The sequence below is a fragment of the Piliocolobus tephrosceles genome, chromosome Y, assembly GCF_002776525.5.
Source record: "Piliocolobus tephrosceles isolate RC106 chromosome Y, ASM277652v3, whole genome shotgun sequence".
Classification (NCBI taxonomy): domain Eukaryota; kingdom Metazoa; phylum Chordata; class Mammalia; order Primates; family Cercopithecidae; genus Piliocolobus; species Piliocolobus tephrosceles.
In genome coordinates, this window is record NC_045456.1 from 26,226,971 (window position 1) to 26,242,463 (window position 15,493).

At 38.5% G+C, this 15,493-nt stretch overlaps 1 protein-coding gene across 1 annotated transcript in view; it reads left to right on the forward strand.

Annotated features, from left to right (window-relative positions):
* LOC113219575 (neuroligin-4, Y-linked-like) overlaps window positions 1-14,786 on the forward strand; it is a 90,519-nt gene extending 75,733 nt beyond the window's left edge. Inside the window, exons 3-4 of the mRNA XM_026448666.2 lie at window positions 3,880-4,424; window positions 14,728-14,786. Coding sequence (XP_026304451.1) covers window positions 3,953-4,424; window positions 14,728-14,741 — 486 coding nt within the window. The 5' untranslated portion in view covers window positions 3,880-3,952 and the 3' untranslated portion in view covers window positions 14,742-14,786. The remainder of the gene's footprint in view (window positions 1-3,879; window positions 4,425-14,727) is intronic.
* The last annotated feature ends 707 nt before the right edge of the window (window positions 14,787-15,493 follow it).

Sequence of the window (15,493 nt, forward strand, 5' to 3'; positions counted from 1 at the left end):
CCCCAATGCAATCCCTCCCCCCTCCCCCCTCCCCATGATAGGCCCCATTATGTGATGTTCCCCTTCCCGAGTCCAAGTGAGCTCATTGTTCAGTTCCCACCTATGAGTGAGAACATGCGGTGTTTGGTTTTCTCTTCTTGTGATAGTTTGCTAAGAATGATGGTTTCCAGCTGCATCCATGTCCCTACAAAGGATGCAAACTCATCCTTTTTTATGGCTGCATAGTATTCCATGGTGTATATGTGCCACATTTTCTTAATCCAGTCTGTCACTGATGGACATTTGGGTTGATTCCAAGTCTTTGCTATTGTGAATAGTGCCGCAATAAACATACGTGTGCATGTGTCTTTGTGGTATTCTCTAAATGTACCTACAGTTACTTAATCACTTGCACGGCCACTATCATTTTATGCTTGATGGCTTAGACCAGTAATGCTCACTTGTGGGTGATTTTGGCCACCAGGGTTCATTTATCACTGTCCGGAGACATTTTCCATAGTTAAAACTGGGTAGGAGGTGCCACCATCATCTATGAGTAGAAACTGGGGATGCTGCAAAATACCATACAATATAGAGGCAGCATCTCCACAACAAAGAATCATGTGGTTCATATTTTCATTTGTGCTGAGATGCTGCAATGCTGGACTTCAGATTATAGCATTTTTTTTTTTTTTTTTTTTTTTGCAAATTTGCTAAATTTCAAAAACTGAGGGAATAAAAAAAGATAGCTCTCAACCTAGGAATATTGTGAATGCCTAACTTAGAATTAGGAAGTGTACAGGTGCCCTTGAGTTTATCTTCTTAGTGTGCTGCTTTTTTATAATCATTCACTGCCCATGAGAACTTTGTGGGTTATAGATTTAGACAGGGGAGGGATTTGACCATACAACTGGGTCAGGCACAACAAATATGCGACTCATAGTCTCACTCACATTGATTCTGAGAATTTAAGACATGGGTTGGGATTCCTTATGAAACTGACTTTATAAACCTGGGAAGACAACTTCCCACTGAATTCCACTTGAGCTATCTGTTTCAGTGACTGTGCAATACTTTGAGGTTACATACTATCTCGTTTAATCCCAACCTGGGATAGTGTGTAATACCTAATTATTTACAACTAGATAGTATCTAATTTACAATTAGATAGTATGTAAAATGCCAAAGAGTAGATTGGTAAGGTGAGGCCTAAAGAATTACAATGACCTGTGGCCATCCTTTTTGGTACTAACAGGGAGCTAATAGCAACTTGTGTCCCTGCACCCAGAAGTCTTTCTGGCAGGTCTGTATTGTACATGGCAGCGTGTTGCCTACATTGAGGGCATCTTCTGTGCTCTTCAGCCTTTGCCTATATGTTCTCCCTTCCTGCTCTGCACAATTTCATGAAGCAGTTGGGACACACTATTTTACCTTTCTAAGCAGTCTGCAGTGGTTGATTTGCTTCCCTCAGTTCACACAGATAGCATCCCAGGATACAGGTTTATCTGAATTACAAGTTAATGGCCTCACTGTTCACAATAGCAAAGACATGGAATCAACCTAAATGCCCATCAATGGCAGATTGGATAAAGAAAATGTGTTTTATATATACCATGGATATATGTAATATCCATAAATAGTGATAAAAAATAATGAGATTACGTCCTTTGCAGGAACATGGATGGAACTGGAAGGTATTATCCCTAGCAAACTAATGCAGAAACAGTAGACCAAATACTGCATATTCTCACTTTTAAGTGAGAGCTTAAAATATGAGAACTTATGAACATAAAGAAGGAAACAATAGAAAAAGGAGCATATTGCAGGGTGGGCAGTGGAAGGAGGTAGAAGATTAGGAAAAATATTTATTGGGCATGAGGCCTAGTACCTGGGTGATGAAATAATCAGTACAACTAACCACTGTGACATAAGTTTACCTGTATGGCAAACTTGTACAGCTATCCCTGAAGCCAAAATAAAAGTTTTTTTAAAAATTGATGATCTCACCTATTCTCATGGGGAAGGTTCTGAAAGTAACAGCTACCTCTAGTTAAAAATCTTTCAGGAAAGAAGCAAACACGACATCACCTCTTTGTTTTTCTTGTCTGTCTCTTAATTATTCAGAAATGGGATTGCTGTATGGCACACATCCAAGTGTTGTCTACAGTAGAATTCAGAGATAGAAGCAAACACTTGAATCAGTCATGTGGTGAGATGCTACTTGTCACTTTCAAAGTTACAATCCAGATTTTCAGTGCATTTTCATCCAACTCTGGTGAACTTTTCCCAGGATGTCATGTACTGTGGAATTTCCCCCCAAGGTATTATTATTCTGTGATAGATCCAATTCCAATATGTTTCATTAAAAAACAAGCCATGTGATGTATTCTGTTCAACTGATTACTTAAATGAAATGGATAAATATTTTCTGATGTAAATGCTCTGAATAACCCACAAATTCCTTGGAAACACATTTGCATACTTTGAGATGATGAATACTCTAAATGCACCCTCCTTGTGACAACTAGTGAAATGGTTTCTGTCCCTAGAAGCTCATTTAACATACTGTCCATTGCTGCACAGCATTCTTTTATTGTCACAGGAGCAGCGATTTCTCTAGGGATAGTCATATTATTCATGTAGAGACAAATTGAGGTAGTGAATCTTTAATAGTTGACTTCAGGCTCAATGGGAAAGTATCTTAAATGTAGCCTCAGCTTTTTTAAATGGGCTATAGGGTGAAGAGGATACCCTCTCAGGCATGCAGTGGCTTACTGGAAAGTGAGGATAATCGTATCAACACTTTCAATTGTGAAAGAAGTCTTCAAGAAACCAGCACTGCAGCATGTACTTGAAATGCACCATCTTGCACAGTTCTGTTTTCCAAGAAACTGAGATTCAGAACAGCGAAATATGTAGCCTATATATATATATATTCATATATATATGAACTTGACTAGAACAAGGAAAATTTGTGTCCAAAGACTATACTCATTTTGTTTGATGATTTTCCCCTTGCAGCATGATAAATCTCCACATCATAATGACAGATTGGCCTGGATGCATCCTTCTGTTTTGCTCCTACTTGAAAACTTTTAGATCTGCAGGCATTTCCCCTTAGGAAAAAGTGAAAATTGCCTTAAACATTTGATAAAAAGTTATTTTGGGAGTACCCAAGTATTGATAACCAATCTGGTAAACAATAGTGAAATTGGTAGGTGTCCTTATTATCACCTGCATAACCTGTATAATTCTTGAACATCTGTTTGTTCATTCAACACAGATGTGTTGAGTGTTTTCTAAATATCAGGCATTGTTCCAGGTGATAGGATGTACAGCCAGAATTTTAAAAAGTGATAGACACTAGGCATGGTGACTCATGCCTATAATCCTAACACTTTGAAAGTTTGATTGAGGAGGATCCCTTTAGGCCAGCCTGGATAACACAGGGACACCTATGTCTACAAAAAATCCAGTGAATCTCCTGGACATACTGGTGCATGCTGGTAGTCCTAGCTACTCAGGAGGCTGAGGTGGGAGGATGGCTTTAGCCCAGGAGTTGGAGGCTGCAGTAAGCTGTGATAGCATCACTGCCCTGAAGCTTTGGCAATATAGCAAGACACCATCTCCAAAAAAAAATTAAAAAATAAAGACAAGTGATGTTTTTGATATTGCTGACTATCTGGAGATGGCACTATACACATTCCTATACAAATGAATAGGAATTTCATAGAGAGATGTTGAGGGTTTCATGGAAGAGCCAGCCAGCGTTCTAGGTGGTCATTGTGTGGCTTCATTATTCTTGTCTGCTTTAGGTTGCATTGGAGTTTTTGAAAGCCTTGTCTCTTTGCAGGCTCATTAGGTTGCATTAGAGTTTTTGAAAGCCTTGTCTCTTTGCAGGCTCACCTCTGAACTTTGTCTCCTTGGAGCCACCTCACTGATACAGCTTCGGATGTGGATGTGGATTTGAACCATGTTGCGGCACCAGGGACTGCTATGGCTCCCTTTGTTTTTCACCTCGGTCTGTGTCATGTTAAACTCCAATGTCCTCTTTTGGATAACTGCTCTTGCCATCAAGTTCACCCTCATTGACAGCCAATCACAGTATCCAGTTATTAACACAAATTATGGCAAAATCAGGGGCCTAAGAACACCATTACCCAGTGAGATCTTGGGTCCAGTGGAGCAGTACTTAGGGGTCCCCTATGCCTCACCCCCCACTGGAGAGAGGCGGTTTCAGCCCCCAGAATCCCCGTCCTCCTGGACTGGCATCCGAAATGCTACTCAGTTTGCTGCTGTGTGCCCTCAGCACCTGGATGAGAGATTCTTATTGCATGACATGATGCCCATCTGGTTTACTCTCAATTTGGATACTTTGATGACCTATGTTCAAGATCAAAATGAAGATTGCCTTTACTTAAACATTTACGTGCCCACGGAAGATGGTGAGTACCTCATTGGAACAAAAAACAATACCTCTTGTGCAGGGTGTAGAGACATTTGCCAGGAGGATTGTGTAAGGTCTCGTGCATGATCTTTTCTATAACCTGTTTATTTTATTTTAATTTATTTTTCATATTCCAAATGCAGTTCTTGCAGCAGCTTACCCCGTGTTCCACTTGTACATATTGGACCATCAACTGGATGGACAAAACTATCAATAGTGACTTTAATTATTTTCATATATTGCCTAATTAATGTTTTATAGGTTTATTTGCAGATGAAAATTAATATGAGCATATATTGTTGCATGTTATAGCTGAATCATCTGTATAGGAATGAATCTATAGAAAAACAATAGAATTAAATACACTCTCAGGTTCCAGTTTACAAACTGAAAGATAGAGAAAACGGTTCTTTATGCCATAATGACTTGAGATATTGGCACCTTGAGTTGTCAAAGAAAAACTTTATTTTTTTAATATATAAGTAAGAGATAGTTCATACAATGGTTTTATTTCATAGTTTAGAATCCATTTTCTTAATGTAAATTTGGACTTTGTTTTCTTCCAATACCCACTACAATCATATGATAAAATATAGTCAGATGATTCTAGCTACATTAGAGACTTATGTGTTTCTGTTTTTAAAAATTTCCTCTTTTTTCTATAAAATACCAATGAAAGTCTGTAAACACAATAACATTTAATATATTAACCCAATGCTAACAAAACATGAATAGCTTTATGTGTATATAGTTTTCAAATTCAGATTTCCTAGGAAGAATAGCCAGACTAAAGTTTAATTATCAGTCATTCACTAAGTGAATGAACTCTGCATTCACAACAACATATTGAAATGTTGGCATCACACTGATTCTCTCCAAAGACCTTCTCTTAGGCAGTATCTCAATTCGTTTCGGTGCTTTTTTTTTAGCAGAATAGATAGTAATATTATTATTTGGAATTCAGAATTCTACTCCGACCACTCAAAATCTCTACTTTTTTTGCTTAGCTTTGTCTTTGTGCCTTGATCAGATCTGCTAAAATTTCTACATTTCTGCTTTTATAAAATGTGTAGATATATTTAAAAATGCAAAAATAGACTTTATTTCAGGTAAATATTTATCCTTAAATTTAAGAAATAACTTGGATGAGAAAATGTTTTGGCAATTTCTTTATAGTACAATAGTTTTATGAAGCATAATTATTTTTCTGTAGAAAGCAGTACTTTTTATAATTCCCTTTTAAATAAATCAGGTCTTGCTGAAGGTGAATCTTTATAGTACAATAGTTTCTTTATAGTACAATAGTTTTATGAAGCATAATTATTTTTCTGTAGAAAGCAGTACTTTTTATAATTCCCTTTAAAATAAATCAGGTCTTGCTGAAGGTGAATCTTTTCATTGAAATTGTCATCATGATCTACTAAGCTTAGTCTTGAGTCTTTATACCTAATTACAAATTTCTATATTTGTAATTAGCTATACCTTACAAATTTCTTTATTTAAATTTTATAGATTATAAATTTCTCTTTGCTGTCTAGATGACAGTTAATTAATTAACTTAAATTACGTATTTAACCTTTTGATAGGTGCTCAAATAAGGTTAAAATCAGTGCAGCTAGTCAGAAGCTCTAGTAGGACACATGGGATATTGTTGACAAGGAACAGTTGGAGACTGAATCTGCATGCTGTGTGTGTGTGTGTGTGTGTGTGTTTGAGAGAGAGAGAGAAAGTGTGTGTTTGTGTCTACATGTGTCAGAGAGGCAGAGAGAAAGAACCAGCGAAAAAGAGGGGGGTCACTATGAGTGAGTATTTTGAGGAAGCAATGCAGAATATGGCTTGGTACCTTGATTAAACATAAGTTATGAAAGTCAAGCTGAGAAGTTCCAGTCTCACACAGTAAGTTTATGTCAGTTCATACTGAGGGGATGGCACTACAATTTGAGATTTCTCTTGATCACCAAGGAGACTGAAGACAGAAAGGCAATCTGTGGAAACACTTCAGGATTTTAATGAGAACCTTTAGTATTGTTAGAAGTGAGGTTAAAAAGTAAGAGAAAAATAAAAAGACACATTTTGAAGTACTTGCTCAGACAAGGTGTTGTATTAAATATAAAGCTTGGAAGAGAAAAAGCCATAATCAAGTCTAGGTTGCCTTGAAGAATAGACAGAGCCAAGGAACCACTTCCTGAGTGACCTACACCTGTACTTTTTCTCTGTATCCTTGGACATACATCTTAAGGTCTTATTCTTGAAAGATTTCAGGGGCAAGGAGCCTTTCCATTCTTCATCATGGAATTAAAAGAAATATATAAGTGAAAGTCATTATTTCCCAGGCGCAGTGGCTAATACCTCTCATGTTTAGGAGGCCGAGGTGGGTGGATCACTTGAGGTCCGGAGTTTCTGACCAGCCTAGCCAATATGCTGAAACCCCTTCTTTACTAAAAGTACACAAAATTAGCTGGGTGTGGTGGTTCATGCCTTTAATCCACACTACTCAGGAGGCTGAGGCAGGAGAATTGCTTGAACCTGAGAGGCAGAGGGAGGTTGCAGTGACTCAAGATTATACCACTGCACTCTAGTCTTCATTGCATAGTGAGACACTGTCTCAAAAAAAGAAAAACAGAAAAGAAAGTCACTATCATTGTTTCTTCCATTGTAGGATAACAGCAAATGCCATTATGATTTCTAGAGACATTAAATTCTGTTTTTTTTTTTCCTAGCAATACAATTGAAAAAGGAAGATATTAAAAAACAGAGCAGATGATTGAATGCAAGGTGTCTGTATCGTCTTTTTGAAACCTGAGACTTTGAATTCTATTACTTAAGTAAACATGCCACAATTATTGATTTAGGACCCATTTGGTGAAACTTGGAGCTCTGTGATGAAATGTAAACAGACATGACATGGACATTGACCTGCAGAAATTTGGAAAATTACTAAACAAAGAGGTAGATAATAAGTCATAGCATCCAGGTGAAGGAACAAAGAAAGTTCTGTGACAGCTCAGGGACAAATTACATTTTCAGGAAATCTGGATGGAAGCTGTAAATTGTTGAACTGTGTCCTGAAGAATATTTGGGCTATAGAAGGGATTCATCTATTAGCATCTGATGAATGGAACATTAGAACACACAAATCTATGTTAAGCAGCTACATGCCAATCGTTGCTGTTATTACTACTTAGGTAATAACAGTGTGTGGCATGGTAACAGAAGCTCTGCTTTGCCATTTGCTGTTTCTGTCAGTGCCATATCATAAAAGCTCTTTTATTTTATTTTCTTTTTTTTAGAGACAGGGTCTCGTTCTGTCACCCAGGCTGAAGTGCAGTGGTGCAATCATAGTTCACTGCAGTGTTGACTTCCTGGGCTCAGAGAATTGTTTCATCTCTGCTTTCTGAGTACCTGGGACTACAGACCACCACACCTAGCTAATATATTTTATTTTACTATTTTGTAGAAATAGGGTGTCACTATGTTGCTCTGGCTGGTCTTGGTCTCAAGTGCTCTCTCACCTCGGCCTGCCAAAATGCTGGGATTACTGGCATAAGCCTTTGGACTGGAACCATAAATGTTTTTATGTTATCCAGAGCTGCTGACCATGGCAATTTGTGGGGTGGACAAGCTACTTAAGATGAAAGGGTGGCAGATGAACAACAGGGAAAGAAACTATAAAGTCAAATGGTTTTGCTAGTGTTTTCACACACAAAAAATGAATCAATTCTCTTATGGACAGCACTGGATCTAATTCAAGATATAATTTGTAGCATGGTTTTCATCCTTGAATATCTCCCATCTTTTCAGGAAGTCTTACAAACTTTTCTGGTATTTCTGCATTAGGCAAGGCGTGTTGGACTGTGTCTAGCTGATAAAAAATAACCTAGCCTCAATCTGGCATTGAGGGAAAAATTGAAATTTATTAGAATGGTTGTGAGATATCCAAACTTACTGCAAAAGTTGAGAAATCAGATTGGGAGAATGGCAGATATGTAGCTAGACTTTAGAGTCACCTGGAAGCAATGAATCTAAGGACATCATCAATCTTACCTCTGTTTCTTTGCTTCTTTCTGGAAATAGACTTGCTTTACATGGTGTGTAAAGGGGATCTCTGCAGTTTTCATTAGATGTATTTTGTTTTTCTCAATACCACCAGTGAGGGACAAGTTCCATAATTCCATAGTAAAAATTCCTGGGTCTAGTTTTGATTGGCTCATTTGGCTCAAGAGTAAGAAGAGATAAAACTGGGCCTGCTCTTGGGTATACCAGTTGGCAGGGGGAGAAGGACAGTTTTCACCACAAGGTGTCTGGAATGAGCAGGCACTACTTCACTTCACTGTCCAAAATATTTTTGAGAAACAATTATATGTCAGGCAAGCCTTAGAGACTGAGATTACAAGAGATACAAACATTTCTAATTTTGAGAGATAGGTACTTGTAGGCAGAAGAATCATGGTCCTTCAGAGATGTGCATGGCCTCCCTCCTGCCTTCACCCCTCATTCCTGGAACCTGGGAATAGGTTACTAGGCATGGCACCTGACTTCTTCAATAGGTTACTAAGCATGGCACCTGACTTCTTCAATATGCTGCTTTAAATACTTATTTCAAATGGCAAAGGGGATTAAGATTGTAGATGGAATTCTGTTTCTTGATCAGCAGACCTTCCAATAGAGAGAAATATCCTTGGCTATCTGATTGAGCAGAGTGTATTAACAGAGACCCTCCAATGTGGATGCAGAAGGCTCAAAAGGAGATCAGAGCTGGAGAAACGCAGTGTATGAAGGAGATACCTGGCTTTGAGTATGACAGAGCCAGGAACAAGAATGTAGGCAATAGCCTTTAGAAGCTAGAAGAGACAGGGAAACTGATTTTTCCTTAGAGCTTCCAGAAAGGAGCCCAACAGCTCTCTAACACCTTGATTCTATCCCCGTGGAAGAAACTGTGACCCGTGGAAGAAACTCTACCTTTGGAAGAAACCTTTGCCCATAGAAGAAACTCTGAAGAAACTGTAAAAGAGTAAATGTGTGTTGTTCCAAGCTTATTAAGTTTGCAGAGATTTGTGATATTATTTGAAATTCATAAAGAAGTGGTACTCTGAAAACAAAGTTCAGAGTCACTGAAGTTGTTAGGTTTCGAGCCTTCTGATCCCATCTCCATTCTGGGGTTCTACTTCCAATAATTTCTAGTTGAAAACACTCTTGAGCACTTAGAGTTTTTGCCTTCCTCAAGAATGCCAAGGAGACTATATAGATTACTCTTTCAGGGCAGATATTTGCCAGATATTTAAAAAATTTCCCTTCTAAAATTTGAGTGATAGTTACCTTGTCTCTGAACGGGATCTTGCACTGTTGCCCAGGCTATAGTTCAGTGGCACATAGCTCACTCACTGCAGCCTCAAACTCCTGGGCACAGTGATTCTATCACTTCAGGCTCCTGAGTGTCTGGGACTATAGACTAGTACTATATCAAGCTTTAGAGAAGAAGCATGTCGTGTCCAGGTTCCTGCAAATTAGAAAATAGTAGACTTTTTTTTTTTTTTTTTTTTTTTTTTTTTGAGAAAGAGTTTTGCTCTTGTTGTCCAGGCAGGAGTGCGATGGTGTGATATCTACTCATAGCAACCTCCGCCTCCCATGATGAAGTGATTCTCCTGCCTCAGCCTCCTGAGTAGCTGGGATTACAGGCATACATCACCATGCCCAGCTAGTTTTTGTAGAGATGGGGTTTCACCATGTTAGTCAGGCTTGTCTCAAACTCCTGACCTCAAGTGATCCACAAAGAACCAATGAAAAAAATATCCCCTATTAGATTTATGTTACAATTTTCAGCCATCATGACTGGCAAGGTTTTACTTTTTTTTTTTTTTTTTCTGAGACGGAGTCTTGCTCTGTCGCCCGGACTGGAGTGCAGTGGCCGGATCTCAGCTCACTGCAAGCTCCGCCTCCCGGGTTCACACCATTCTCCTGCCTCAGCCTCCCGAGTAGCTGGGACTACAGGCGCCGCCACCTCGCCCGGCTAGTTTTTTGTATTTTTTAGTAGAGACGGGGTTTCACCGTGTTAGCCAGGATGGTCTCGATCTCCTGACCTCGTGATCCGCCCGTCTCGGCCTCCCAAAGTGCTGGGATTACAGGCTTGAGCCACCGCGCCCGGCCTTAGTTTTTACGTTTTTTAAAGAGTTCAGCCTTCCCATGTTGCCCAGGCTGGTCTGGAGATCCTAGCCTCAAGTGATCCACCATCTCAGACTCTAGAATTCTGGGATTACAGACATGAGCCACCACACTCAGGGACATTCTGCAAATTTGACATTATGCATCAAGTTAATATAGTCCCATGGTAAATTGTCTTAAATAGCATATTCAAAAGATACACTGTTTTGACACAAGAAAGTAATAAAGGGTCATTTATTTATTTATTTATTTATTTCAGACAGCTAAAACAGATTTCCAGAGAAGATGGCTTTGAATGACTTGTAAAAAAATACCCAAATTGTTATTTCCTCATCTGTCTCCGTAGAGTTTCACTTGTGATGGTGGCTGCAGCTTTACATTTTGTATTTTCCTGCTTACAAACATTGCTGACAAAATATTCTGAGCTCTCCACTCCTTTCAGCTACAACTTAAGTTGTGGTTTCTTCTGGGCAAAATGGTTCTCTGACCTTTTGAATGTACACCTTGTTTACTCCTCCAGCCAAAACTTGCTTGCTGGAATTGGAATGCCAGTTTATTCCCTTGGCAGATCAATCATTATGGGCAAGTGACTCAGTTTGCATGGGCCACAGTGGCCTCATGTCTAAAATAGAGGCAGCTGAGAGGTTTAAGGTTTTAATCCATATAAAATGCTTAGTATCCAGCACATACAAGCACCTGTAATCTGATGTCAGTGCAACATCATTAATAATAGAAAACAGAACATGAAAATTTCAGTGAAATTACATGTTGCATAATGGGTCTGGAATGTATGGTAATCCAGGCATAATAAATGTTGATCATCTGTGACATAACAGTTTATTGTAATGGAGTGGTAAGCTTAAGAAATAAGACCAACAGCCCATCATTTCTGGTGGTTTCTACTGTGGTTTTAACAAAAGGGAATTTCAGGAAGAGTAACATTTTTGTTAAAAGAGCCGACTATTATCATTCTGTTTATTCTAACTTTACTCTTTTTGAGCTCCTGTTGTTAAGTGGATTTTGAGCATATGTGAATTAGATAAATTAATCACCATAAAAGGATTAGAATAACTTTTTGGAAAATTCTCTGAAACCGTCAGATGGCAATAAAACTACTCTTCATGTGTGAGATTAAAGAGAAATTAATTTTCTTTCTCTTGTTGTCTAGACACACAAAGTCCAAATGTATGCATATAGTCACAAAATCTAAGTGAAAAATGAAAACTATGTTAACAGAGTGAGATCGATGTTTTAACTCATCAACATCAACATAAAATTGGTGACAATTACTAAATTACTCCAGTTTTCATCTGTTAGTTGGATGTTTGATATTGTGTAGACATAGCTTGTCAGTAAAGATAATTATGAGAGATTATTAAATAAGGGTCTCCCTGACACAGAATAACTGAAAAGTATTTAGTATTTTTTGAAAGCACAGGTAATCTGTGCTTGGAAATTATGTATGTTTTGAATAATGCTATTTGGTAGTATGAATTTTGCCTGTTTGAATAATTAAAAAATAGCTTTTCCTAATGAAGAACATTTTCCATCACATACATAATCTTCCAGTACATGAACTTTAATTCAATTCAAATTGCAATTTTGATTCTTGTCATAATTTGAACAGATTACCTAGAATATAGAATCACATTTTCACATACTGCATATCATAATAATTTTTTTCTTAGAAATTGTCAGAGATAGAAACTTTAGGTGTGCCTAGTCCATTGGAATATTTGGCCATTTAAAACAATTAGCTCATTATTTATTTGTGGAGTCTTGCTTCCTAAGATGTTGTAGTCTAATTATTGTCATTTAATATTGCTGATTTGAATACTGTTATTTATTTTCCATATTATTTTAGCCAAGCTAAAATATTTATTATTTTAAAATAATAATAATAATGATAATGCTCTATTGTTTATTTATTTTTTACTTTGGAGACATAGTTTTGCTCTGTTGCCCAAGTTGGAGTGTAGTCTGGTGCAATGTCCACAACCTCCATCTCCCAGGTTCAAGAGATTCTCCTGCCTCCTGTGTAGCTGGGACTACAGGCATCTGCCACCACACCCAGCAAAATTTTGTATTTTTAGTAGAGATGGGGTTTTACCATGTTGGCCAGACTTGTCTCGAAATTCTGACCTCAGGTGATCTGCTTACCTCGGCTTCCCAGAGTGCTGGGATTACAGGTGTGAGCCACCATGCCTGGCCTAACCAAGCCATTTAACCTTTTAAATATTTAGTGTTATCAACTATTAAAAATAAGAGTAATATAATTATCGATCCCCTGATTTTTTATTTAGAAGCATAGTGATTTGGGAGCAAACAACTATATAGGAAATAATTATAAAAGAGAAAAGTTTAGTGCATTCTTAGAACTTTAATGCCATGTTAATTGAATGTTAATCCGATGACTTTATCTTTCATTGCAAGATTCCTTGCCTGAATGAAGTACTGGAAGCCCTTGTTGAGAGTAGGACCTACCTTCCTAGTTTGCTTTTTGGCTTTCCTAAACCTGGCTATTTACATAATGACTCCGTTTAACATTTTCTCTTTATAATTAAGCATCTCTTTCCTTGATGCAATCCACAGCCAAACTGTAGTGAAAACAAGGAGAAATTGAGAAGTTGTGGGCTCCAGATTTCAGAGTCACAGAGAGTTTGTGAGATCAAAATGTCTGCTGTCAATAAGCAAATTAGACCTACCTAAATCACATAGTCAGTTTAAGGCAAGGGAACGAGAGAGAAAGACTCCAAAAGAGTGACATATCTATGGAATAGCTACTGGTAAAATACAACAAAGGTGAGACAGTGTAGTCTCCACCTTATTATTTCAGTCTAACATTCTGTATTGAGGTTCAGAGAAGTAGGTCCAGGTTTCCACAAGTTAGAAAGTGATGGCTTGGTCATATAATCCCAGTACTTTGGGAGCCTCAGTGGGGGGATTGCTTGAGCCCAGGAGTTTAGGCCAGCCTGGGCAACATGACAAAAACCCTGTCCCTACCAAAAAAAATAGCTGCACATGGTGGCACTGGCCTGTAGTCCTAGCTGCTTGGGGGCCGAGGTGGTAGGATCACTTGAGGTTAGGAGATCAAGGCCTCAGTGAGCCAAGACCATAATAGGGCACTCCAACCTGGGTAATACATGAGACCCTGTATCTAAAAAAGAAAGAAAGGAAAAACATTTCCCTGTTAGATTTTACATATCTGATGATGACTTTTAATGGTGAATGTAAGCACTGGTATGTGGTCTATGGTGTGTGTGTGCTTGTTTGTATTTGTGTGTGTGTGTGTGTGTGTGTGTGTGTGTGTGAATAGTGTTGAAGCAAACCCATAGGAAAAGTATCTGTAATTCATTTAAGATCAAATTTGTTACAGTTTTCTTGGAAATGCCAACTAATAAAACATGTAAACCACTCTACAGCTTCTTCCTCCCTAAAACCCCAAACATCTTGAAGTCTCTTTCAAGCCTGATATCCTCTTGATCCTCTCTTCAAGTTGTCTGCACTTTCCTCAGGTTTGTCTTTGGGAAAGTCCCTGTTGCCATAGCAGGCATTGATTTGTCTCAGGCAAAGGAGCTCTTCCGGTGGGTTTCAACAAGATATGAAAATTCCAGGTTCATGAATACTCCTTTTTTTTTTTCCTTAAAAAGGATATCGTTAGCTACGTTCTACTCCCCTCTTTGTCTTTTATGATATAATCATTAACTCAGCAAGGGAACATCTACCATTTGCCTAACATCTTATCTGCCTGTCACATATGGACTTTAGCCTCCAGTCAGGCCAATGATACTATTGACCTCCTAATCCCCATGTATATTCTTTGGATGTTTTCATCTCTTTTCTATTAGTTATTATCTTTAGAGACAATTTAGGTAGCTTACTTAAAAATTATTAATACATAAGTCATTATTAGCAATTAGCATAGACAAGGCCTTAGGTGAGTATAAGTGGGTATACAGAGAGATCTAACCCCTAACCCCGCTGGTGGAAAAGTGAGTGTGAAAGTCCCATTTATATGTGACTCAATTAAACCAACATTCCATAAAAGGCAGAGTCCTCAGCGACTGCTTTAGCATTTCAAGGAAAAGACAACGATAGCAAACATGAAAGTTAGTGTTTTCTTTTCTTTTTTTTTGAGACAGAGTCTCACTCTTGATGCCTGGACTGCAATGTCATGATCTCAGCTCACTGCAACCTCCATCTCCTGGGTTCAAGTGATTCTCCTGCCTCAGCCTCCTGAGAAACTGTGACTACAGGCACCTGCCACTACACCCTGCTAATTTCTGTATTTTTAGTAGAGATGGGGTTTCACCATGTTGGCCTGGCTGGTCTCAAACTCCTGACCTTAGGCGATCCACCCTCTTCAGCCTCCCAAAGTGCTGGGATTACAGGTGTGAATTACAACACCTGGCCAACAGTGGATGTGTTCTATGGAGGATCCTTGACAGAAAGATTTTCATCCAGTCTTGGGATGAATATACAGAGTATAAACACATGGTTGTGCAGTGGGGAAATACCATGTTTCCTAAAACGGAGGTTCTTGTTTATTGCCTCTTTAGCTGCAAAGAGATGTAAAAGATGCAAAACTGGGGAGAAGGGAGAGATAAAAGTATGACAAAACAGGAGAAGGGCAACATGCAATGACATTGTAATTTAACAGGTAAAGTACTCACTTTAGTATTTTTTTTTCATCAATTCATCATTTATATCAGGTATAACTCCCGAATGCAATTCCTCCCCCCTCCCCCCTCCCCATGATAGGCCCCAGTATGTGATGTTCCCCTTCCCGAGTCCAAGTGAGTTCATTGTTCGGTTCCCACCTATGAGTGAGAACATGCGGTGTTTGGTTTTCTCTTCTTGTGATAGTTTGCTAAGAATGATGGTTTCTAGCTGCATCCATGTCCCTAC